General features: G+C 36.5%; 1 protein-coding gene and 1 long non-coding RNA gene across 8 annotated transcripts in view; both read right to left on the bottom strand.

The window, feature by feature from the left end:
* QKI (QKI, KH domain containing RNA binding) overlaps window positions 1-26,852 on the bottom strand; it is a 142,699-nt gene extending 115,847 nt beyond the window's left edge. For 3 of the 7 annotated variants that reach the window (XM_032485320.1, XM_032485322.1, XM_032485321.1), the window contains exon 1: window positions 26,323-26,852. In XM_032485320.1, coding sequence (XP_032341211.1) covers window positions 26,323-26,464 — 142 coding nt within the window. In that variant the 5' untranslated portion in view covers window positions 26,465-26,852. The remainder of the gene's footprint in view (window positions 1-26,322) is intronic. The other 4 variants (XM_032485316.1, XM_032485317.1, XM_032485319.1 and 1 more) reach the window with 2 other exon arrangements.
* Window positions 6,237-14,512, bottom strand: LOC116665472. The gene is made up of 3 exons (XR_004322110.1): window positions 14,496-14,512; window positions 13,083-13,084; window positions 6,237-7,460 (listed from the first exon to the last, which is right to left on the bottom strand). It is a non-coding gene; the product is annotated as an uncharacterized LOC116665472 (long non-coding RNA).
* Window positions 26,853-27,624: the final 772 nt, after the last annotated feature.

Raw genomic sequence — 27,624 nt, 5'->3', positions numbered from 1 at the left:
TACCTTCAGAAAATTAATAAAGGAGCCTGAAGAGCTTGTGTTCATAAGATGTGCATCTATTAATGCTTCCTGTACTGGAAACCGAAAGTGAAAAGTGTTTAAATAACCTTTGCTTTGCTTTAAAAAATAATAAACCCTATTCCACGTTAACAGAAAACATTTAATGGAAAATAATGTATTTCCCAACAGAAGTGAGAAGCACTGTTTTTATTTTTGCAAGTTGTTTAAACACCTTTCTTAACAGAGACAATGGAATTCTCGTTATCTTCTTCTGAATTCTATCTGCTGCAGTATCACACAGCACATAGCCTCTGAACACTTCACTGTATACTGATGTAAGAATGAGGGTGAAAAAGCTAAATAACTTTATTATGAAAACAGTTTGACCTTACAGACTCCCTAAGCCAGGCCACGTTTAAGAACCACTGCTCTAATGATTTCCCATCTCAGTGTAAAAGCCCAGGTCCTCACAAAGATCTACAAGGTCCCACAAAACCCACAAAGGCTCCTCCTCACCACGTCGACTCCGTAACTTTCCAACCTTCTCTAACCAACCTACCCGTGCCTCATTCGCAGCTCTCGCTGAAGCCACACAAAGAACTGCTGGTCCTGGCCTTGCAGTCTTGCACTATCTCCTTTGCTCCAACGTCAAATTTTCAACAAGGCCCACCCAGATCTCTCCATATAAAACTGCAATTTGTCCCCAATCCACCCAGAATACTCTGATTCCTTTTATCCTATTCAATGGACTCCCAGAACTCATATTGCCTAATACACCACAGAATGTATTTATTGTTTACGACCTGTCTCCTACATAAGAATATAAACTCTGGGAGGGCAAATAGCTTTATTTTTGCCATTTGGTATATTCCCAACATCGAAATCCTTGGAAAAAATACCTTTTGAACAAACCACATTAGGACTACTAGCACAAAAACATGCAAAGCTACAAAACATTCCTGAAACTTCACTAAATCATCAATAGGCTATTTGCTTGACAACTTATTCCTCTTCCCTTTAAAGTAACAGAAATGCATTCCTCTTCTCAGAAGGGCTAGCTCTCTTTATTCCTGACCTGTGAGAATAGGTTTAATAACATGTTAATAACATGTTTTTTACATCACTGTTAAATTCTTCTAGTGTATTTTGGATCAAATGAGAAGATAAAATGCACAAGCATCTGAATATGACTGGTCTTAGCTTAAAAAAAAAAGAGAGAAAAAAAAAACCTAACCCATAAAGAAAAGCCTGCCCCTTTCAGGAATGCAAAAAAGGAGCTCTATCAATACATTCCTCTTGAGCATTTTCAAAACCTCTATGTTGATCAACTGTCTATTAAGAGCATATTTAGTAAAAAACGTTAAGACTATAATACAAAAGAAGCTTTTAAATTTTATTTCCTAAAAGTACAAACTGTTTATAAAGTGGATTGGTCTAAAAGTATAATCTGACGGTTTTTTTAACTTGTCTTAATAATCCATGGTATAACATAATGGTTTTCATATACATATATTCAACAAATAATTTTTATATAGCCACCATGAACTAGGCACTGGCCAAGGCCATAGAGATATAGCCGTGTGCAAAAATAGACATGGTCCCTGCTCTATCAGAAATTAAGTGAGCAAAAATAATAGTTGAAGCAGAGAACTCAGGTTTGGCCTCAAAGAAGCACCTCTCAGCAGGTTTCACATACATATTTCAATTCACATTGCAAAGTAATAATGATCTTAAATTTTACTGAATTTCTGTTCCTTGCTAACATTTTACAATGTAATCTAGGCAAGTTATGCAAATATTAAAAGTATTATGTTGCATTTAGTGGTCATATGGTCCATGTGATCAGGAGATAGATAATCTTAGAGGTAATTACTCAGGGAAGAAAACTGAGTCTTCAGAAAGGAAATCAAAAGTCAGATTCCATAAGGTTTCCTGCCTCCTCTAGACTTCACATTCCTGCTTGTGACTGGACTTCCCTAGTACACACATTTCACAAACCCCCAGGGAAAGCAAGCCCACCAGACACCACACAGAGAGTAATCTCTACAGTATAAAATAAATTCTCCTTTATAAACAAATTATCCAACTAACTGTTCCTCTGTCTCCATTTCCCCTGTTATCCAGACCTTCCCCAAGGCTGACTGAAATGTCACAGCATGGTGTTACTGGAAACGAAACAGAGATGACTGGTGGTGGGAAGGGTAGCACATAATTAGTGGGGAGGAGAAGTATCTCTTAAACTCAAATTAGAGAAATGAGGTCAAACTTACTTCCAAGGGAGGAGTCTCCCTTCAAAGTCTGCCTTGGAGGACAGGACTCTATTATTACAGTCTGGCTACAGATGGATTTCCTCACAGGTAAGTATTACTCTCATCTCCACTTTATAGTTAGGAGACTGAGATTTGGGAATTAAGTGCTTTCAACCAAAGATCACACAACATGAAAGTGAAAAACTCAGGATCCAAACCTAGGTTTGACTCCACATCTTAGTGCTCCATTTCCAAAACTAAATTTGGTTGCTACTAGAACAGTGTGTGCTAGTGATAGTTTCTAGGGCAACACACAAAATGAGCACACAGGACCAAATATGGGCTTGATGATGAGAAAAGCAGTGATGGCAGACAGTAAGAGCCAGACAGAAAAGAAGAAAAAGATGGGGAAGAGGGTACAAACTAGAGACATGGATAAAGAGAAAAAGAGGGAAACATGGAGATACATATACAGTAATAACGAAGGAAAGAAAGAATGGTATAATCCAAATTACAACTAGAATGAAAGTCGAATGAGAGATTCTCATTTAAGCTCTGCCAGGGACTAGATGCATAACCTTCAACAAATCATTTAAGCTTTTCATGATCTATGATTATTCTCATATATAGGCACATCTAAGATACTTCTAGGCCTAAGCTTCTGAGATTGACAGAAAAAATTTTTTCACTTGAGTAACAATATTTGTAGTGTCTTGAGCACATAATAGGTGCTCAAGAAGCTGTTATTACTAACTGAATAAGACCCATCTTTTATAGCATCAGGCACTGTGCTGGAGACACTCTACTAAGCACCATGGTCCTTGCCAACACAATTCCTCTATAGTTTCTATGTAAATGGGTTAGAGTGCTAGAAGTGATTGACAAATGAGGCTGCGTGTCCTCAGATCTAAATTGGGCCTGAATTTGGGACTAAACACTAGACAAAGCAATTTTTAGACAGTAAGCCAGAGTTCTGTAGGCTTTGGTTCTATACAGGAAACACCAAGCTAGGGAAAATTGGATGCTAGATAACATAAACCCTCATTTTAATTATTATGAAGGAAAGGAGAATAAAAAGTGGAAAAAACATGGACATAAATGTATCACTCTGATGATACATAATTATGATGATGGATCTGATACATGAAAAAAAGCTTAAAATATGTGCTTCTGTCCCACTCAAGGGTTTTTCCCAAACCTTAGTCTTCTGATTTCTAATCTTATCACCTATTTCTAGTAGTGTCTTTGATTATCAAAGCAAGTGGTTGTTTTTCTTGCTCAAGGTACTTCTTCATTCACTCAAAAACTTCTCAAAGACAGAGATAAATAAACAGTTGTATTTTAGAGTAGCCAGGCTAAGGTTGAGACATCCAAGTTACCATTCAAATTGGGTATTGTTCCTTGAAACCCCACTGAATTTTTCCCAGTGGAAAGATCATAATGAACAGAATTTCTAAGAACAAAGTTCTGTCTTTACCAAGGCCTGCTTTGATAGGCGGCAAGTGGAAAACTACTGATAAAAACCAAAAATCTAAAAAACAACCTTATTTCAAACAACACTTGTACCATCCCCATCACCCTGAAAAACGAGTGAAATCCAGTCATAAAAGATGAAATCTCTCCCTAATGATGGTTTGAAACCAAACACTCCTACGAAGACTAAGTACAGCAAGATCTACCGTCTGTAGTTAGACAATTTCATAGGCAAGAGAAGAGTAAGATGTACATTAGAGCCCTCCCTCCCCGCCAGCACACTGTTTTTTTTAAGCAGGGAAGTGGAAAAGGCCATAAAAGCTCTCAAAACCAGGTCAATTCATAGGTGCCTGGGGGCACTGGTAATAATCTTCAGGAAGACATCAGAATACCAAGACTTAACAAAAAGTGAACTCACTCTGAGAAGGTCAATATTAAATGGAACAAGTTTTGAAAGAAATTTAATACACTTCCTGCATTCTGAACATGTTGTGTTGTCTTTTCTCTCATGAAAAGAATGATGTTTTGAAGTCTAGGAAGCTATTTACACAGTAAACATACCATCACCTTCCTTAGAGCTGTAGTTACAGTAGCTAAAGATAATGTAATGTGCATATAAAGGAGGACAACTTAACAGAAAAACTCTGCCTCTCCAGGTCTCTGTCCAGAACTAACCTAAGTTATCAGTTCACAAGTTAGATAAAATTTTACTTTTTAAAAAATTTACTAATAGCTGACTGAAGGATTGTAAATACTAATCTGTGATGAATAGAGAAACTGTTGAAAATGCAATCTTTGAAAAAACCTATTATAATGTCTCAGTCAGCCTCCATTTCTTCACCTATAAAATGGAGTTATTTCCAGGTCACAGGATTGCAGGAAAGATTAAATGAGATCGTGTGTGTGTGTGTGTGTGTGTGTGTGTGTGTGTGTGTGCGCGCACGCGGAAATGGAGAGAGACGGAAAGAGAGAACATACCTGAATCATACACATAAGAATGTCCATATCATCATCATTACCAGTGATGGCTGGGATATAAAATTATACATTCCAGAAATACTGTATCTTGGCAAGTGGGTCTGAAAGATAGTATGTGCTGATCTGATGAATATCTGTTACGTAAAATCTGTAACTGGTCTTTTCTCAGAATCTATAGGCATAAAAGATACTTAGAAAAGGCATCTACCAAATACTATTTGCAAATGACCTCTTACGTGTAAATTCACCATAATCAGCAAAAGGAGGTAGAAGGTAACAAAGACACAGTTTACTTTTTGCAACTCATTTTTTACTAAGCTCCTCCTCAAATATTCAAACATATAAATCCAGAAAATCTTACAAACTACTCAAATACAAACCCCACAGTAAGTTCAACTTATTAGAAATGACTCTTAAATATCTGGAGTAAATGTTCTCTATAGCACCCTTCCCACAACACATTCTTTAAAAAGGTGTTCGCTCCAGGATCTGACCTGTTTTGATTTAATCACTTTTCTAGAGTTTTAAGATTAACCTCAAATGAATATTTTGAGTGAAGGAAAACTGAAGAGACATTCAGGCTTATAAGGTATCTTTGCATAACTACAACTTAATACCTTAAAAGTTATCTAACCAAAAACAACACAACACAAAAGGATCACATCTTACACTGTTACCTTGAAACTGTAGTATTATTACTGAGAACACTCCCTTTTACTTCACTCCACTGACAATCCTGTAATCTTGAGCTAATTCAGTGATGTGACTCTTCAAACATGTATTTCTAAAAATCCTTTCAGAACTCAAACTTAAGATGCTTCAGGTTTTCAGACTCTGGCATAAACAATCTTGAATTAAATGGTAGCTACCTTTATCACAATAATAGATTTGGATGAATTGAAGCGTATCACTTTAAAAAAAAACTTTTAAAAATGTAAACCACCACCAATATCTATGGAAAATGAATATAGTATCAGCTTATAAACAACTAATTATACTCAGCCTGCTACAGAAAAGTGGTTAAGTTTTAATGAAATAAGTACTATATAAATATACACACACAGATGTGTACACACATATATATACACATGCACATACATACACCCACAGTACTTATATAATTAAAGTTATAGATAAATTACACACATACATGTTTATATATAAACATATTAATATATAATATATAAAAGCATATTTATATTAAATATATTATTGAAACATATTAACATACACCTGTGTTATATGAATACAGCTTATATACATTCCATATACCTTATTCTAACTTCATCTTGTATGTTAAAATGCTGAAATTTTACATTTTTTCTGAAACTGAAAATAAAGTTCTCCACATTCTGATTTACTAGATCAGGAGCATTAGAGTTAATTATACTTTACTTCTCTCACAAAGATCTAGCATAAAGAGTATCTTTAGTCTCTATCTCTGAATTCTAAACCTGCCACAGCTTACTTAAGCCAAATAAACCAAATGATCAAGCATCTATATCACTGGTAACAGAGGAGTTGATTTGTTTTAAACTCTGCAGATTTCAGAGATGGCTAAACAGGCTAATTTAACTTCAACATCATATGGAAGCTTACTTCTCATATGAATGCATTACGTTCAATCTAGCACTTAAAGTAATTTAAGTGAAATTTCCAATGCCATGGACGCAATTACTTGTACTTATTTTAACGAGAAAAAGTAATACTCCCACATTTCTTGTTTTCATACCTTCACTCTCATGTGCACAACCTCAATAAACTGTTTCCAAAACACAGGGAATTTGTAAAAACTTTCCCTTCTACTCTTGCTTTCTCAATCACCAAACTAAATTTCCATATTTACTTTAAAACTAAACACTTCTTTAATCCTTATATTTAAAAAGAATACAGACTTGTCACAGCTGTATCCTTACTGTATAATGTAACGTGATACCCAGAAAATATAATCTATCAGATTAGGGTTATGTATCTAAGCAAAATCTAACAACCTCCTAAAAGTAATTCTCATTTCCCTTTGGAAACCAGTAGTTTCAATAAGTATATTAAGAAATATTATTTTTATATTTTACATTGGCATTTTTACATTTTAAACATTTACCATCCTCTGATAGGCCTCACTTCTCAATAGTCACAAGTAATTCTCTAAACTTGGATGCAGACTTCTGTCAACAAATATGTATATCATGGGGGGAAAGTACACCTCAAAATACATGCTACAATATAACCAAGATTCAAGGTTAAACACTCTAAATGCTGTATGTTGCATCAAGGGTTAAATTATTCCTAAGAAATAACAAGCATTAGTTACTTAAAAAGTAAAAAAGTCCAGATTTCCTATAATAGAAATTCTACCATTCTGTGTTTAAATTTTATAATATAAACTATCTACATACAATATAAAACAGTAAAGACTGATAGTTTATATGACAGAGATTCTAACAATTGAATGTTACTTATAAACCCAGAGTATTCTGCATCCTTTAAGATTGTGGTCCATCATATAAACAGCAGAAACATGAATTACATTGCATATGACCGTAAGTATAGTAAATGGATTTCAATTCATTAAGCGTATCATGGTGAAATATAAAAATGCAACAGCATTTCAGATTTTTAATAAAATACAAAAATGTATGTGTTAAAGGCGTTATGTACAAAGCATAAGCAACTTTAAACCAACTATCTCTAACTCTTGAATAAAATGCTCAAGTGTCATTCATCTGAACTAAACAGACCAAGCAAAATATCCTGTGATTCCTATGTTCTCCTCAATGTCGAAATGGGTGGATAAATTTAAAGCTTGTTCTCTCAAGAGTTGCTTTATAGGCAATTTTCTCCCAGTATCAAGGTCTGCAATTTCCATTTGGCTGCCAGTTTGCGATTAAATTCATCACCTTTATTATAAAAATGTGCTTTACTCCACAGCCTGCTGCACAAGAACTGTAAGGATAACATTTTTCACTACTAATGGCAAAATCACTCTAAGGCAACCACATCCACTCAGACATTAGCTTTCTCAATCTGATGTAGTAGCCTATCATTCACAGGAAAAACCTGTAACAACTGTGTAACCCACAGAAATGAAATTAAATTCTATAGAATGCCATTTTAGCTTTTCTAGGATAAAATGCAACCAATTTCCTAATTTTTGCATTCAGTGTTACTGTGAATGAATTAACCACAAGACAAAAAGTCAATATACAGAATATTTCCAAGTTCCAATAAAGAGACAGAATGATTTTTAAGTGTTGGATAATTATCTATCTATCTTTATCCCATTATTAAAAAGTTCATGATTTGTTTTTTGCAGCTTAACTTTCACTATCTGGGCAAACAGCCAATGGTCAAAGTTAAGTATAAGATATATATATTTATATAATACTTTTATCTAACTTTATCTCCTTTAGTAAGTCACAATATAAGCTTCAAAGGAAAAAAAAGTCAGAAAATAAATAAATAATATTTCCAAAAAACAGCATTAAAGCTAGTCACCATGATATATTTAGGAAAACAATATTACTTGTGACATTTAGATTTTTTTATAAAGATTATCTATAAAATTAAATTTTATAGATTTTTTATAAAGATTATCTATAAAATTAAATTTAAAAAGATTATCTATAAAATCTAATTTTACAAACTTGGCCTGTACACCAAAAATTCAGAAATCTCATATTTTCAAGTAAACTTGATGGTATTCATTTTAGAATTTACAGGGGTAAAAACAGAGAGCTAAATTTCACATTAAGTGAATCCCATAATCAGACGAATTATCAGATCATATAATGTGAACCTAGAATAAACTGTCACTTTCCTGCTAGGAAATGATGTGGCCCCTTTCTATCTTAACCTGTGCATGCCTCTGTCCCAGCAGTTAAAGCACTGTGCTGCAGTTTCTATTTCATTCCTCTCTCCATACCATGGTATGGCTCCTTAAAAACTGGACCATGCCTTATTCATCCTTGTTTTCTCCAGGACTCAGCAAAGCGCTGGATCAAAATTCTTTTAAGAAGTGTTAGAAACTAAATTATAGCAGGAATCAACATCAGTTTTCCTAAAACCACACATTAGTCACAACTAGCATTTTTTAAAGTGGAATAGAATAGAAAAATACTAGGTTACATCATAAGTAATACAACTTAAATTACTTCACGAAACTTTCACTTCAGCTGTTATATAATATATGTATACATACACAACAAAATATTTCTCTCTATAGGTAGCATTTTAAAAACTTAAGACACAGAGCTTTTCTGGTTCATATTTACGCCATTTTTCTGGTTCACCTCTGTACTGTCAGGACACATATACTTGCTATTCAATAAATAATGTTAACAATCAAAAAGACTCGATTTACAAAATGAGACTTCCACTTTGAGGAGCCTCTTAATTATCACCACTTGCTCCAATACTTTCCTCCCCCCCCTTCTCAGGCTCAAAGCCACCTGCCTTTAAACATCCATAAATAAAGTAACAAAAAGTTTAGTATTCAAATTTGGACAACTTTAGACACATCTGCACAGACCATGTAACAAAGGAACAATGTCAATGTGGTACGTTCCATGATGTTCAGTTAAAATATTTCAGTAAGAAAATCAAAGGTGAATAAAAATGAAATGTGAAAAATAAAGACTCGTGTCCCTTACCACCATGTAAAATACAACTGATCTCTGAACAAAGAGGTGGTTAATCTGGATATAAATATGTCAGCCCTCCACATCCACAGTTCCTCTGCATCCGTGGATTCAGCCAGCCCTGGACCTTGTAGTACCATATTATCTACTGCTGGAAAACGTCCACATATAGGTGGCCCTGTGGAATTCAAATCCGTGTTGTTTCAAGGGTCAGTTGTACATTTTCCTATAACCTAAAAACAAACCTAGGATTTTCTAACTCAGAAATTACATTCTCTAACTGATCCATTTATCCCTCTACTCTTTCCCTTTTCATATTTTCTTTTATTCAAACTTACAATAGAACATATTTTTTAAGATATCTCTCCTAAATTAATCATCCTTCAAAATTTAAATAAGCTTACACTAGCCTATGAAACTACAACCTATACAGAACATCAACACAAACATGTCTAAATATTAGCGAAGCAATGACAGACAGAGAATCTAGACTGAGTATTCAAAAGATACCAAGTAGCTTTCTCACTTTCCCTTATCTTTACTTTGGACTTTTATCACATTGTTCTATGGTACATGATCCAGATCTATAAGGAAAGATGGAGAGAGGACAGCTTTCTCTAACAAATGACTTTAAAAATACTTGTGTAAAATATGGACAGTGAACATTCTTATGCAAATATATACTAAACTGTTCCTAGACATAGATTCAGCCTGCAGGAAAATGCTAATGGAGACTACCAAGAACCTGGGAGAGCCTTCTGTCTTTGATTTAACATCAGTTCAATGACCATACCACTCTGCAGATATTTCAAGGAATGAAATAAAACTTAAAATAAAGACCACTCACATCAGAAGGTAGTCACATTATATGAATTATCAGCCATGATATAATCCTCTATAAAGGGGATTAGGCCCAAAGGTACCCTCTGGTCAATAATATAACTTACAGATATACTCCTGTCACAAGAGCCAAATGAGCTACCACTTTTGAAACCAGCAGTTTCTAATCTGTACTATGTCTTCATAACCATATAATGAAAGGATGGAACTGATTTCTAAGATCCATCCCACCTTTAAAATCTGAATGACAGGGTTTTTCTCTGAACAAGGGCAAAATATTTTTAATAAAAATGCTTTGAGCCTTCCAGGTGAAATGCTATTCTACCACTCAGCCCATGTACTTCTGCCTACTTAAAGGCTGCTGCAAATTATAAACGTCATCAAAATCTCATTTTACAACAATACTGAATAACTACTGTTAACAACAAGGAGACTTAACATCTTACATGCACAGATTAAAAATTTAAGTTCACTGAAAAAAACTGGTTACCAATTTACAGACTTCACAAAACTACATCACTGCATCTCAAGGTTTATTAAAAAATCTAACGAAGACAAATATTTTCTTTTGAAAATTTAACAATTCCTCTTTACAATTCAGTAGTTCTCCAATTTAAAATTTTTAGAGTTAAACCAGGCATATTAGAACACGAATATATCCTATGTGCATATATATTTTAAAGCATATTTCACTTTGATGTATAAACTGTCAAGATTCTACATTCATTTTCTTTTATTTAGAGAATATTTTTTAAAATAGTAGTCTACACGTTTACTTAAATAGCATACGTTGATTTAAATAAAATTTGCTATTGAAACCTTTTGCCTCAATTGTATAAAGGCAGAAAGGACACTTTTCTTACTTCCTTTAAGATGGAATTCAAAATAATCCCAAACTGAATGAAATTTAACTGTTTTTCCAAAGGATACTTTGATCTGACTTGAACCAGCATTCTCAATCAAAACCAAGATAAGATCCCCAAACAATTATTATTTAAACTCTTCCCTCCCTAGATCCAAAGGTCTTTATAATCCTCTTCCTAGTATTTCCCATAATGTATCCTTGGACCACTAGTTTCAAGAAGAAAAGAAAAAAGGCATTCCTTTTCCAAGTGATTTCAGAAAATGCTCAGTTAAACCAAGTGAGTGTTCTTGACTGCAGATCCTAGATATGTAACATACCAACATATATCACAAAACAAATTCACTGAACAAGTACATGGCACTTCTCTGACTACAGAACTCTTCCATCTCAGATTACCGCAGGAGACTAGTATTACATGGAACAGAGTTCACATTTTCCTAAAGTCTCTATCAATCCATAGTTAAATTAGTAGATCTTCACTCTCTCCCCTCCAACCTAAGAGTACGATCTTTCAAGCCATTAGAGCAAAAGCAAATAGAGAGGATGATGAAATGCAGGCATAAGGCGGACCCACTACACGTACGGTAGCAACTCACCTTTAGTACAGAGCTTAGGCTCACCATTCTAGAAATCACACTCACTAATCCAAATATACTTCTTCCTCCGTGCACCTAAACCCAACACAATCACCAACAGATACATACAAAAAAGAACTAAAACAAAAAGTATCATAATAAAGGGTTAAGTAAATCCAAATATACTAGTAAAGCAGAACAGAAAGCCAAAGTAGGTAGGCAGAGATTAAAAAAAAAAAAGTGAAATAGCAAAATACTGGGGGTGGTAAGTCAAGAAAAAGAAAATCTGAAAATACGCAGCACTCTATTACATTAACATATACTAAACAGAAATATGGAGGCAGATAAAGGAGAAAAAAAAAACTAAGATATAAAAAGGGAAAAATTTAAATGGGTCTCCCATTATCAACAGAACGGAATCTAAAATCCAGGATTTTAAAGCTTTCTACAGCAAGGAATTTTTCTTTCTTTTGCCTACTTGCAATGTTCTCACATTCAAGGATAGTGTTTCCTGTTTCTAGAACACTACTCTCTTTCCTTTTCTCCACTTCAATTCTATCTGTCCGTCAAGAGCCAGGTGAAATTTTACCTCTTTTCCTGCAACATTCCACAACCTACCTAGCCTGAAGTGACTTCATCTTTAGTCCTGTCCTGTTTATACTACTTTGTTACTTTTATTTCATGCAATCTACACTACTACTCAGACAACTTGAAGGTGTGGAATGAATATGAAGCTTTGCTGTATAGTTCATAACATCACACACATAGTATACACTAAAATATTTGCAAAAAGAATAAAAAATTTCAAATAAATACGTTGTCATTAAAAACTAATATGTGAAATATGCAACTCTGATATTACTAAAAAATTACATGTCACATAATAGCAACAACTATCTACTGGAGTGAAGCATAAAATGCTGATTTCCAATTAGCACATTACAAAAATGAAAGAGCTCACTATTCAGAGGGCCCACTTACAAAATTTAATGACTTTTTAAACAGTAAGTAATAAACTTTTGAAACTACTGATATCATCATCACCCAAGCTTCCTGAAAGCAAAATATAGCCAATAGACAAGTCAGTAAATTATAACACACCTCTAGAGGATGAACTGTGTTAGCAAATGAATTATATTATCAAAGATATTAAAATGGCAGAAGAAAATGTTCCTGATATAGTTTATTAAACACACACACAAAGACAGTATTAGAACAGGATCACAATTCTGCCATATCCATAAATAGAGGGGGGTGGGGGGAAAGACTAGAAGTAAACTCACCAAAATGTTGAGTCATTATCACCAAACTACGGGTGATTTTCATTTTTCAATTGATGTATTTTAGTTTCTTCTGTGAGATGAAGAGTACTTGTTATGATAAGAATAAATGTCTAGTTCCTTTTACCACCACATTTTTAATGATTAGTAGGAGGAAGATATTTGAGTCTCAAAAACTCTCGAACGACTATTAAGAAACAATCTTAAAAATGTATACACAAAATTGGTCATTCCTAACTTGCACTGAAAAATAGTAATTCACATTAAGGTTCAAAGACAATATGCTATGATACCTCTCTGCCCTCATCACCTTTCCGAGGATTCAGAGACCACAGACCACACTACTGTGAAAGGTGAACTGAGAATGTCTGCATCTTTAATTCTCTATGTTTTAGTTATAACAAAAAAGAGAAAAAGAATAGTTTGGGGATAAAAGGCAAAACGCAAGTTATTATCAGTTCTACAAAGTACCACAGTAGATTTCTTCTTCTCTGTTCCTCCACATATAAACAAAGAAGACATATATATTCTTCTCTCATGTCTGAGTTCAACTCCAAGTGATAGAAGGAAAAACGGTATTTTTCAACTGACTTGGCAATTTTTAAAAAGCTCAATATATCAACTAGAAAATTTTAATTTAAATGCATTAATTATTAACAAAATACATACTTGCAGATCATATCTAAGAAGGAACTTAATATTTCTTTAACAACTGCAAAGCATACACTAACGCAAAATATGTAATATTTACCTAACCAAAAAAACTGACAAGGAATGTTATAAACTATAATAAAGTGAGATAAGATTATCTTTTTATTGCTGATAATTTTTATTACTATAATAAAACTATAATCTCCAAAAGAACTTTCTCTTTATGTAACATATAACAGTAAACTACGGAACATATTTTTTTTCTGACTTAATAAGCAGAAATCAATTGCCTAGTTAAAGACTTTAGAACTGCAAAGATAATACACAAATAGAATACCTTTAAACAAACTTGACTCAGTCTCCTGCCAAAACAAACAAAAATCCTTCAAACAACCAAACTGTAAAGGCAGAAACTGTATTTCAGAAAATTGCCAGAATCAATCCAATGTCCTAAACCAGTCATACTTTACATAGGCAAAATACTAACATATGGTCTTTTAAAAAGATAAATTCTTAAAAGAAAAAAACTGATTTACATACACCCCAATATTAAATTCAGTAATTTGTATTTGTCATATTCCTGAGTTAACTATTCTCTTACAATTTAAAGGAGAAAAATTTCCTATTCTGGCAAGAGGCTTACTTCTCGATGTATTTTAATCACTAAACACTCTTTTGTGTACTAATATCTCCATCTGCTGGACCATAACTTTCTTACTATCAAAAGTTCTTAAGGACAAAAACTTTGCAGTAGAGATTTTGCAACTACTTAGAAATAAAATTTTAATACTTTATTTCTACCTAGGGATTTTCTCTAACTCATAGGACTTTAAAATCTTAAAGAGCTATACTTATTCTTCTCCCAATATTATTCAGAAGAATTCACTAAATTAAAGCATTCTGCCTGCTATGTTCTCTTCTTTTCCTACCCTCCATGCTTAAGATACAGAGCACTCGTCTGAACAGCACAACATTCTCCTTATAAGTCAGCTATCTTTCTGGATCATATCTCCATAAAACACACACACTCACTAACCCAATTTTAAACTGTATTTTCCTCCAATTTCTGCTGACATGGGGTAAAATCTAATAAAAACAGTATAACAACAAAAGAACTTAGCTAATAAGTGATAATACCAAGGGTCAAAAACAAGATTTGGTAAAAAAAAAAAAAAAAAAAACAGAATATGACTAAAGAAAGAAGAAAATTATAATCAATTAGAAGAACAAGAGGTCATGATGTTATCTATAGTTCATAACTAAAATACACAAAATATATTAAAAATGGTTAAAATGCACAAAATTTATTAAAAATGTATTAAAAACATGAGTAGTTTTACTGTTATGAGCAATATTATTATTTTGAAGGTGTGTTCTTTATATTGTAAAGTAAATAAGTCATTTTGTTATTGTCAGAAACCATGTTATTTCAATGCAGGCAGAAAAAGAAATGATTATAAAATTAAATATAATATTACAATTGAACTGAAAATACAAACATGAACCCATTAATTTAAAATCGAGAATCTGAATATATGTATGTATATGTATAACTGAATCACTTTGCTGTACACCTGAAACTAACATTGTAAATAGACTACACCTCAGTAAGAAATAAGATTCTTTTTAATTCAAAAAAAAAAAAAATACTGTCTATCTCTGTCCACAGAAAATGGCCAATGGCCTGGACGTATGTAACCTCCACTTGACAGCAATCAATGTTTAGTGCCTAAACTCACATCTCTAACACCATTTCCACTGAAAAGAACCTTGGAGAAAGAGCTAATCGTAGCTGTGGGGAAGGTGAGCTTGGGACATCAAATTGTCCCAAGAAAGCAAGGAAGATTTCAAAAGACACGACAACCAGTTAGGTGGTTATCACAGGCCAAAACTGTGACAATTTACACATCAAGAAGAATATTAATTGCACTGAGTCTATGAAGATCCACGAGCCCATAATGATTATCATGAAAGAAAATTATTCCTTAATCACCATTTGAGGTAGCTGGCAAACCACCACTTTACTCTGAGAACCAACCAATAATTAATAAAAATAAGCATCTATCTGACTTTTCCATTAGGAACTCATTTTAGAACAGCAAGATATTCCCTACTGATGAGAGAAAGCTTCACCTTTTAAAGAACACTTTACAGTGGAAGGATCAGTCTACCACCACTCAACCCAGACATCAATTTTAGGCACTAACATTAGAACCAGAATTGTGCCCCGAGGGTGATGCAACATCAACTACATAGTATCACCTATGATGTCATACTTGAACCCACAGACCTAGCTTCCAAAGTATATACAGGAGTATATAACAAGCCCAGTGACAAGATAGTTATATTAGCATCACAAAAAAAGAGATGGTTCTACATTAAAAAGACTTAAAGTGGTAACAATCAGATTTAATGAATGGTCCTGAGTCAGATACTGATTTACACAACCCAGTTCAGTTATAAAGAATATTTTGGGACAACTACAAAGATCTGAATATGGATTGGTTACTACATCAAGTGTAGGATTAATCCATTTAGTTCAGTGTGAAGTCACTAGGTAGAAAAATGATAGCTTTTACAGAGATATGTATATACTTAGAGAATGCAAAAATGTCTCTAATTTACTTAAAATAATCAACATAAAAACAAATGCAATTAAATAAAAGTAAGTAAAATGGATGATTAGCATAGTAGTCAAGTTCTCAGAAAGTCTTCATTATACTTGAAAACACATATAAATTTAACAATATTAGGTAAGTGAGGTTGGGCCAAAATTTTCTCCAAGTCAAACTTATTCAAGGATTCCTAAGATTCCCCCAAACCAAGAGTTTCTTCAATTCTCTTTAATTCACATAGTAATGAAAACTCAATTTTAAACAACCAAAAATCAGGCTAACAACTGGGTAAACAAATGAGCTCCCCACGTGTTCTCAATACTTCAATATGAATACAGTAACTTGTGGATAAAAAAATGTAATTTGTATGTATGTATGCTTATTTTTAGTCAAAACACATTTTTTTAAATTCCAAAGAGTTTAAATCTAAAATACAGAAAGATCAAAATATATTTGTTAAATATTTTGAGAAAATGTAACTATTTAAAAAATTTTCCTAATCTCTTAACTCTTCACACTGCATCCAAATTCTACTCCCTTAAATCCATATATAATACACACTCTTGTTTGTTTACCCCCAAAGAGTTCATTATAGCATCCCAATATAACCCAAGCTGTCAAACATTCCTTACAAAACTTATACTAAAATCTGAACTATTCATCCTAGCATTCAAGGCCCATCAAAGTATAGCCCTAACCTAGTCTGGCTCTTCTCTCAATTCTCACTACTTCCCTGTATGTGTTTGCCATTCCAACTAACTTCATTTAAACACACCCTGTGAAGCCTTTCAATCTCCCATCACTACTGTTTTGACACTACTGCACTTTCTCTTCTGCTGAAACATCCTCCACCCTCCCATTCACCTCATTCAATCCTACCAACTATAAATACCAACTCAGGTTCCACTTCTCAAAAAAACATTACAGGCACTTTAGCTCAAAGTGACTTCTTCCAAACTTTCAGAATGCTAGTAGTGAATGATTCTCCTGCACATAAAAACTAGCTGATACGTATATAAATAAATCTTTCTCCTTTTTTTCTTTTTTCTGTTGTTCTCTACGTTGCTTATCTGTCTATCCTATCAAAAACAATCTTAAAATGTTGACAGAAGTTAGATGATGTTGCCTTAGAGTCTAAAAAGCTTTTTTGCATACAATATTCTCCAGTCTCTTGAGTATCTTGATTTGAAGTTGGCAGGGCAGCTGATAATTCCATTTACAGATGAAGAAGCTCAGGTACAGAGAACTTACGTATCTTGCCCAAGATCACGGAACTAATTATAACTGAAAAGTCATGTTTGGATCCCAGGTCTAGCAGTCAAAGAATCTTACTACTTTGCAACATGGTCTCATTAGCATATGGACAGAAATACAAATTCATTTTCATCTTTATGCTGGCTCATACAGATATACACACACATTACAGAGCCAACACCTGAATACCGGTCATAACAATGGTGATAGCAGCAACAACAGTAGAGGATTGGGGGCACATAATTTCAGAGTAATTTATATTTGACCTTGGTTTGAAATTTTTACCTCCTTAAAAAATTTATTTGTCTGCCATGTAACAACACCTCTGAGTGATACAATTAATATAGGATAGAAAGCAAGGTTTATACTTAATTCTTTTGCATACACTTGAAAGAAACAATGGATGCTCCAGATGTGGACATCAGGAATGGGATGCAGGGTTCTGGTGCAGCTCCCATCTTCATTCAATTCACCTTCTAACTTTTGGCTGTCTGCAGAGTTGACTACCTATGCTTTTAACCACCCTAGGCTAATCTAAAACTGAAACAAGTATGTATCACCTAACAATATTAAACCTCTACATTAAATCTTCCAGTCAGAAATGTTAAGTTGCCTCTTAAGTGGTTATTAAAAACAGTAATCATAATTATAAAAAGAGGAGCAACAATACTAAATACTCACTAGGTTTATTTATACTATATTATTTTAAGAGCTAATGCTGTATCCTTTGGTTACTAAGAAGTTGAATGAGTAAGCTGAAAGCCTCTAAGAACACCTTTACTCTCTTATTTTTAGCCCTTAAACTATCATAAAGATTTACCATTAAAAAAACAAATTCTAGGGGAGGGTACAGCTCAGTGGTAGAGGGCCTGCTTAGCATGCACAAGGTCCTGGTTTCAATCCCTAGTTACCCCCATTAAAAAAAAAAATCAAATCATATCAAATAAAAAAATTATAGCTCCAAAAACATGACCAGCATTTTGCTCAAGTCCAGCAGCATACCAAAGAATTAGCAAAACTCCCATTTGCTTTTCCTCATGTTCACAACCTGAGGCAACAACAGTGGTTTTTCAGTACACGGACTTATTCTGGGTTTTTCTCTCTAGTTCCACTTAGGGAATGGCACATTCACCAAACAGACCACCTTGCCTTGTGATCTGGACTAGTCTCAATCTCTCCATACCTCGGTCTCTGCACTTATGAAGTGAAGGACTTATCCCTCAACTCTCAGGACCCTGGTAGCTCTAAAATTCCACAATCTTCTGGTATTACTTTAATATGTCTTACACTCAACCGCTTCTAAGAAGAAATGTTTTGTATTTCTTCTAGTTTTCTTCATATATACATCTTTTCAAATACTCTGTAAAAGCATTGTGAGAGAACCTTTAAAATATTATGACACTGAGTTTCAAAAAGGTTTCAAATAAAAATTGCACATAAGTTTGCTTTTTACCAATGCCTTTTTATTCTCTTTAATTCAATAACTGTATGCATATAATGTTTACTTTTTCCTGTATTAAACTATTAAAATTAGCTTAGAAGCCAAGGATTCCGCCAATAATTTGTAACTGACCAGGCTATCATGCCCAGTCTTTAACAATTTCTCCTGCACTAAAGAAAGCCAAAAGCAAAGTGTTTAAGACACATTACTCCCTTTTCCACTGTTGATGTATAATCATTTCAATTCTGAGGCAAAGCAGATATTTCACTACTTTGAAAACTTTCTCCGCTCTGAACTTCACCACCCCTAGCACCCACTCCCAAGGGTTTCAAGGCCAGCTCACATTCACTGTACGTCTCCTTCTACATACATGCATGCTTGCACACACATGCCCTTTCCTTATTACCCTGGCCATACAGGACCATTTCATGGTTTTATCTACATTTTGATGTTTTTCTGACACTTCAATACTCTTGAAAACCCTCCAAACTGACAAATTCTGCTTTATCATAAGTAATGTGACAGAAATGTTCTAGTAAATTGATTCATTTCACTAGCCTCAAAGTTTAGTTTAATAAAATATATAGGCTAGAATCAATACACAAACAAAACTTTGTTTTGTTAGACTTGATAGGATTGCTGGGCTTTCAGACTAGAGTTTCTGCTTCAGGTAACTGAGGCAACGTTGAAAACATTAAGTACAGTCACTGACCTGTTAATTATAAGAATTCTGAATAAATCACTTATATTCTACAAGGTATTTGTTAAAAACTCTTGACAGATTTATTTTAAAATACTGTTAAAGCTAAAGAAGAAAAGTAAACCCCTTTTAAGAGGCTTAAGTTTCAATTAACTGAAAATTTCAGTTTATCAGTCTTCTAAGTAATGGCACTACTTCAAATTAGCTTCAAGAAACACGTGTGTTTTTTTTAAAAACTGCTATTTGCGTTAAATTACTGTAAAGGCCACATGTTTATACTCAGCTTTCCTCTACTTTAAAACCATCCAAATAGCCCTTCTTTATTCCGAACAAATCAAAGCAGCAGTTAGGAACAAAGAACCTTTCCTAGCTACTGCGCTTTGCACAGAGTATAAGACCTATATATCCACTAAATATTGACTTTATAGGTAACTGACTAGGGAAAAGTTAACCTACATAATTCCATAAGTGCCAAAACTTTCCAAAGCCAAGATGAGCACTGATAGCTCTTCTCTGCTGTATATAGATAGATATACTCTGTATATGGACTGGCTAGAAACTATTACTTAAATAAAGCAATTTTATCTTTCTAATTTTCATTCATACCAATGGTAGTAAAGTAAACTTAAGATTAGGCTCGGGAGCAAGTACTACATAAAATATTGTAAGATTTCTAAAAAATATCATTTTTAAGGAAAAAAAATACATATACCTTTTTTCTAATTGCCCAAAACTATCAACAGTCATTATAAATATTTGTTTACTCCCATATTTTAGAGAAATTAAAAATGAAAAAAGTATTTGAAGTGTGAAACTATTTATTAATTCAACAAACATCTGAGAGTGTACATGTGCCAGGCTGTGAGGTGGCCATCTTCAAAGAACAAATTCTAACAGGGAAGACAGACACGAAAAGAGATAGTAATATTACGTTAAGTATGAGGTTAACTACATAGAGGGTAGTACCTCGCACATACTGGGGTTATATTTATAGTCAAATTTTGTAACAGTCATACTAAAAAACTGTACTCACCCTGAAAAGTTTAATGCTATTTTTGCTTTCTGTTGAATAAAAATAAAGCTGTAAAAATCTTACCTGGACCAAACAATCTAGCTATTTTGAGCCCCAAAACTGAAATGCCAATTATAGAAAGGTATAAGCATTTCCCAAAAGTTTTCATTAAGAGAAAAACACATTATTGCATTTATAATTCATAATAAACTGTCAATGTCAAAAAAGGAGGGGTCAGAAGAAAATGAAGTCCTATCAGTGATGTAAATAAAAAATTGGTACATAATTCTAATTATGACTTCTTGACATGGGCCCACATGATATCCCTTCCGCTTGCCCTAAAATAGACCCTTGCATGTCGTTACAATAGGTGACATACCAATAGCAGAAAATTGCTTAGGCTCTTTAAAGTTATCAAAAACAAAACCTAACAATGGCATAGCATTTCCAACATCTCCCACAGAGTAAGGCAAGTTTTATTTATAACTGCATCATTAAAAATCAAAGAAATTATATTAACAACACTGAATTTCTCAAGCAAATTAAAATGTGGTTCCAGTTATCTGATACACACTACAATACATATAAGAAATTAAAACTAAGGACTTACTGTATAGCACAGTAACTATATACTCAGTATCTTGTAATAGTCTATAATGAAAAAGAATCTGAAAAAAGTGTGTGTATGTGTGTATATATATGCACATCTGAATCACTACTATCCACCTGAAACTAACACGATATTGTAAGTCAGCCAAACCTGAATTAAAAAATGTGGTTCTAGTCAGATTATGAAAAGTTGCCCCTGTAATGATACTGGTGTAATTCACTTAATACCAAAAAAAAAAAAAAAAAAAAAAAAAAAAAAAGTCAAAAGAACAAAACAAAAACCTTACACTGGACTCAAAAAAACAGAGCATCTGAATCATAATCAGTAAGAGAGGGGTACACTTCATGTCTTCTTTTGCTGAAATCTATCTCCCCTGAAAAGCAAACCAAAAACCATGTGTTCTTACGGAAAACTGATGCACTTCAAACCGCTTCAGGACAGTAACTAGTAGGGGGATAACAACAGAAACATAATGTGTACAAAGCGTTAAAAAAGTCAACTTACTTTGTTTTCACCCGATATTCTCAAAGTCTTTTAAGAAAAGGTGCTCATACTAGCGAATACACTAGTGAATGCAAGTAACAGAGACCTATTTCTGTCAAATCAGTTGTTATATCCTAGGAAGTACAACTTTTACTACAAAACATGTAAACTAGGTAAAGTTAAAAAAAAAAAAAGGAATCACCCGCATCATAGTATACACGTGTATTCTGAATACATATTCTGCCTATAGGAGTTAAGCTTCAAAAGTATAAAATAAATGTTGAATAAATGACCTGTTATACAAATTATTGTTTCTATGATACCTTATATACTTATATAGCTGGTGACACCTCCTGGGTGAGGAGAAAAAAGGATAATCGAAAGAACAACTGAATACAAATACTGGCTTCCTTCTTATTACTAATAATTCAAAAGAACTGCATACAAAAGCACAATCTTTGCTCCCAAAGAACAACTTAATTATTTCAACTTAAGAAAAATCTTTTTGTTGCAAATATTACTATCAACAATGCTTCTTCAGGAGAAAAAAAAACCCTAAAACGTAAGAAACTTACATAGCAAGAGGCCTCGAAACACCAACAAATAACCTTGTAATTTTTAAACGGAGTGAGGTTTCTCAAAAAAAAAAAAAATGAAGTGTAGAAATACTGAGGATATGATACATTCAATAATAAATGCAAATAAACATTAATGTGGGAAAATGTTAATTAGTAAAGCAACTTTTAATTTAAAATATTTTTTGCCCTCATTTTTAAGGAAGAAGGAGAAGAGTGAAAAAACAAATTGAGGTCAAAAAGAAAATTTTCACGCCCCGCCCCACAAAAAAGATCATGCAAAAATAAAAACAGATTTTTCAAATCAGTAATGTAGAATGTAATGTTTGCTAACTTTTTCTGAGCCATGCACTAATTTTCCAGTTATTCACAATAAAAAGATTTAGGCTAGCTTTCCTCCTAAACCATACTACACATGTGTTAATTTTCATATCTACCTAAAAAATGGAAACTTAAAATCTACTTTTAAAACCCCTCGATCTCCATTTCCCCCTGTTTGGGATTTTTAAGTCAAACTGATCTTATTTTTAAGCTTTCTCAATTCTAAACTACAATATTTATTAAAACAGAATTTGCATTCAAATACTGTTCCTGCTTAAGTTTTATTTTCACGACAAAGAAACGTTTCAAAAAACAAACAAGCCTCCTTGCAGTAACTATTCTTTCCCAGGGACGGTCCCAAGGGTTCAATGGAAAACTTCTCTCTAAAGAGAGCAGCTTAAGACTTTAAAACCTCGGATTTATCTGTAATGGTCTCTATCATCAATGAAAAATTCTCAAGTATCAGAATTATCACCTGAAGATATGCCCCTATGACTAGTCCAACCAAGAATGCATTCACAACCTAAAAAAACAACCACGTTGAAGATACTTGAAAAAAAGGCTGACAACCCTTCCCCCACCTCCCCAAAAAACAAAAAAGATTGTGCATACATAGTCCATATCAAAACACAGACTAAAGATTAACTTGGCATAAAATTAAAATGCTCAGTCTAAAGCATTAAGTTTCAATCGACCAAAAAAACTAGCACACAGAAATCCCAAATTTGTAACCAGCCAAATAAACTCTCAAACTGACCAGCAAAAATTTCTAAAAGCATTCTTTTTTAAAATATTTTGAAATAGAATTGCTACTCATTCAAAACTTCTAAATATCAGAAGATAAATCTACTGTAACCAAGTCCAGTATCTTAACTTTATTAACCACTAAAGTAAATTTTACAGTTTTATCTAAATTTATAAAATATCTTCCAGCTAATCATATGTACAAAGGAAACTAATTCCTAACCAAAAACACAAGTCATGATAATTTTGTTTTGGGCAATGAAGGGTCACAAAGGGGTATAGCACAACTTGTCAAATTTCAGAATTAAATCACCCAGCACAAAAAAAGTGAGGCACTCCAGAAACCAATATTTTTAAGTCAAATTAAGTTTATAATAAGGCTAACAATTACAGGAAGCAGCTTATTCCACACTAAGGAATAGCCCCTTTTCCTGCATCTTTGTACTGGTCGGATAAAAAAAACAATTAACTTCCTAGTCATTATGCTGTCCATTTTAAACATCCTAGCTACCATACAGAAGCAATCTGTACACTGTGGAGTTAAAAAGGCTGAAACTGAAGATACACTAACACAAGAGATGGAATAAGCCATATTAAAATGAAAAAAATACGTTATTTAGAATATACCATCCTCAACTAGTGGTCTCCAACATTTGAAACTCAAAACGGTAAGTAATCCCAGGGAGAAACGAACAAACCTTTGTTAGAAATATTGACATAACTGGAATTCCAGATTTAGAAGATTAAAAATGATAGAGCCAAACGTTAGGAACTTCTTAAAATAGAACTCCAAATTACCATTTAACAGAGAACAAACTCCAAATTATCATTCAGAGATTTTAGATCAACATAAAAGCACAAATGAGAAGCCTTTTAGAACCAATCAGAGAAACTCAAATTATTTACTTCAAATAGTACAAATGAGGTGAAAATATGTCCAAACTTTTTTTTATAGTCTCCTATGCTATTTGATTGATTTCAGCATTTTAATACAAAGAATGCAATTTAACTTTAACCCTAATATTGTCAAAGCCTCTTTTCATTTTTGTGACTATAAAAGATTCCTCCTACACAACTGTGCTTAAAATAGAAAAAACTTTAACAAAAATTCTTACCAATACTACCAAAACTTTAACTTTACAAAAATATGCCAAGGAGAAAATTCTGCAACATGATATAATTGTTTCAGTAATTATAAAACAAACAAACAAACAATTTTCAAAGTTTGTAAATACATATACGGACACAAAATAACAAAGGAAATGACGTATAATTTAAGTTTCAACTAAATTTAATATAGGTCAGGTTATTGAGTATGTTACACATTTTACGCCAAACATTTCTCACGTTAAAAAAAAATAACTGGCGCCCCTTAGCGCTCACATTTGGAAATACTCAATTTAAGAGTTCCAGCGATTTTTTTTTTTTTTTTGACATTCCAGAAAGTTTTCTGCCTCCACAATCTTTCAAATGCCAACACAAATAGGAAAAGCAGAACCCCTTAAAGGGACAGCTCAAGTTTTCTCCGGAACAATTTGAAATTAACAAGATTTGCTGCTTCAACTGTGGAAAAATACCCATTTCAATATGGACTACCGCTGTATGTTTAACTTATGTGCGCAAAAACGAGTACGCAGTAATATCTAACAGTTTCATACTTTTAAAATTGTTTCTATGACTTTCATGACAACAAAAGCTCCTGGGATTCTTTTTTAACCATCTTTTACCACGGAGACATTTCCGGTCTTTTGTTCTTTCGTGACATTCCAACTCCCTAACCTTCAGATTCCTTTCCTTCAGATCTATTGAAAAATCTCTCAAAATTCTTGTGAAAAAAATCTAAAATCCATTGTTCATTGCCATAAAATTAAGTTTTCAGTTTTCTTTCTTAACAGTCTTCCAGTAATGCTTCCAAAACAGAAAAAAGAAACTCCTTGCTACTCGATTTTCAAAATACACGTTTTTGTTCATATTTTTCCCCAGGCGTCCACAGATAATGCACAGCTACCAGAAACGAATACTCCAGGTCACTGTTTCAAGACCTTGTTACAGTAATTCCAGAGTTGGCCAAAATTAATCTTCTTGTCATTCTTCGCTCCCCACGGCTCTCCACCAACAGAGCTTTTTTTCATTTTTTATTTTTTTGCAAACTTTCACTTGTTTTTATTTTCGCCCTTCCACACGTCTTGATTTGCTGTCCTACAAACTAAGGCAGCGGCGTCCTCGGGAGAAAGCTCTCCGCCGAAGTTCTCTCAAACTAGGGATTACGTCTACAGCCGTCCTCGCGGTATTTCGTGTTCACCCCCCCTCCCCCAGTGAAGTTAAACTCCCGAACAGTTCTCGCTTCCCCAAACAAAAGGACAAAAAGTGCTTTCCGCTGTCATTTTGTCCTCGCCTTTGGCTAAATCAGCATTACTTTCGGTCGGCTGTGGAGTTCCTTTCAATTAACAAGCCCCACGCTACTCCCCTCGAGTATTTACAAGCTACACAAAACTCCAAAAAAGCAAAAGCCCCACTGGACCCTCCACTTCGGGAACCACCGGCGTCCTCCGGGAGGCCCCTCCAGAGCGGCCCCACGGCCGGTGTCCTTCAGGCGCCCGCGGGGCGCGGGGCGAGCGAGGACGGGCTGCTCCCTCCGAGGCCCGAGAAGCTCCGGGCCGTCGCGGTGCCCGCAGATGCGGCGGGGAGCCGGGGCCGCGGGAGGGGTGACCCTGCAGCCGCCCCCCGCGCACGAACTCTGGCGCCTGCCGCGCGGGGCCCGGGCCCGGGGCCCGGAGTCCGGGGGGCAGCGTCCCGCCGGCGGGTCCCGCCCGGGCCCCGGCCCGCCCGCCCGCCGCGCCCCACGAGCCCGGCCTCGGCGCCGCCTCCGGGCGCCCCGCCCGGGCCTGTCCGTCCCCGGGTGCACGGTCCCCGCCGGCTGCGACCTGCCTGCCCTCCCCACACTCCGGCGGGCGTCGGGTCCCGGTAAGAGGGGCCGCCGCCCGGGCGCGGGCCGCGAGGGGCCGGCGAGGCGACTCACCTTCGTCCAGCAGCCGCTCGAGGTGGTTGAAGATCCCGCAGAAGTTGGGCAGGCTGCTCATGAGCTTCTTATCGTTCATCAGCTGCATCAGGTAATCTGGGGTGGGCTTCGGCTTCTCCTTCGTTTCCATTTCCCCGACCATATTCCAGGCTCCGCAGCTCACTCCGCCCGCCGCCGCCGCCGCCGGAGAGGAGGGAGGGGCGGGGAGCCCCGGCCGCCGGCCGCTCGGGACTCGGCGTCCCGCTCCGCTCCGCTCCCGCGCCGGGCGCCGGGGCGGCCGGACCGCGCGCTCGCCGCGCTCTCCCCGCCCCCGCAGGCACTTTCCGCCCGCGGCCCGACGCGCTCCCGACCCGCCGCCGCTCCTCGGCCGCCGGATCGGCGCGTCCCTCACGAGGCCGGCAGGCGGGAGGCGGGTCTCCGCGGGTCGAGTGCGGGCGCGGGCCGCTCGGAGCCGGACGAGGAGGAGCCGGGCCGACGCCGCTCGCTCGGCTGGTCGCGCCCGCTCAGCCGCCGCCGCCGCCGCCTCTGCCGCGGGCTCGGGGTCTCTCTGGGCTGGTCCCCGCCGCGGCCGCCTCTGCCGCTGCCGCCGCGCTCTGACTCCGCTCCTCCTCTTCCTCCTCCTCCTCGCCTCCTCCTCCTCCTCACTCACTTGGCGGTGGAGTTCGCCTCAGTTCAGGCGGCGCTGCCAGCGGCGGCGGCGGCGGCGCGGGGGGAGGGGCGGCGGCGCGGGGAGGGCCGGGGGCGGGCGGCGGGCGGGGCCGCGCAGGGCGGCCGTTAGCGGGGCCCGGCCGGCGCGCTCCTCCTCCCGCCGCCCCCCGCAGCCCCCGGCCCAGGCGCCACCGCCGCGCCGTCTCCCTCCGGCGGGGTGGGCGGCGTGACGGAAGCCGCGCGCGGCGAGCCCGGCCTGGGCGCCGGGCTGGGGTCGCCGCCCCGGGCAAGCGAGAGCGGAGGGAGGGGCCGGTGTGGGGCCGCGGGGCCGACGGACGTGGGAGGGCGCCGGGTGGCGGTGCTTTCGACTGGGGCGGGGGCGCGGGCCGCGCCGCCTCCCGCTCCCCGCTGCCGTGCCGGCTCGTCTGGCGGGCGCGGTCGGGCTGTGGCGGTGGGTGAGAGGGATTTCCAGCGGGACGAGCTGCGGCGCGTCAGGGCTGTGCTCGCCGCCGCACAGCCGATCCTCTCCTCCGTTACTATAGATTTTTAAAAGCCTCTCAACCACCCTCCCCGCCACCCCCCAAAACAATTTTTTTTAACGTCCTGTTGCTTCAAGGGGGACTTTCGCGGTGGGCGTCACGTGGCCGGACACGT

The sequence above is a fragment of the Camelus ferus genome, chromosome 8 (assembly GCF_009834535.1).
Source record: "Camelus ferus isolate YT-003-E chromosome 8, BCGSAC_Cfer_1.0, whole genome shotgun sequence".
Classification (NCBI taxonomy): Eukaryota; Metazoa; Chordata; class Mammalia; order Artiodactyla; family Camelidae; genus Camelus; species Camelus ferus.
This window is presented reverse-complemented; position numbering and strand designations above follow the sequence as displayed.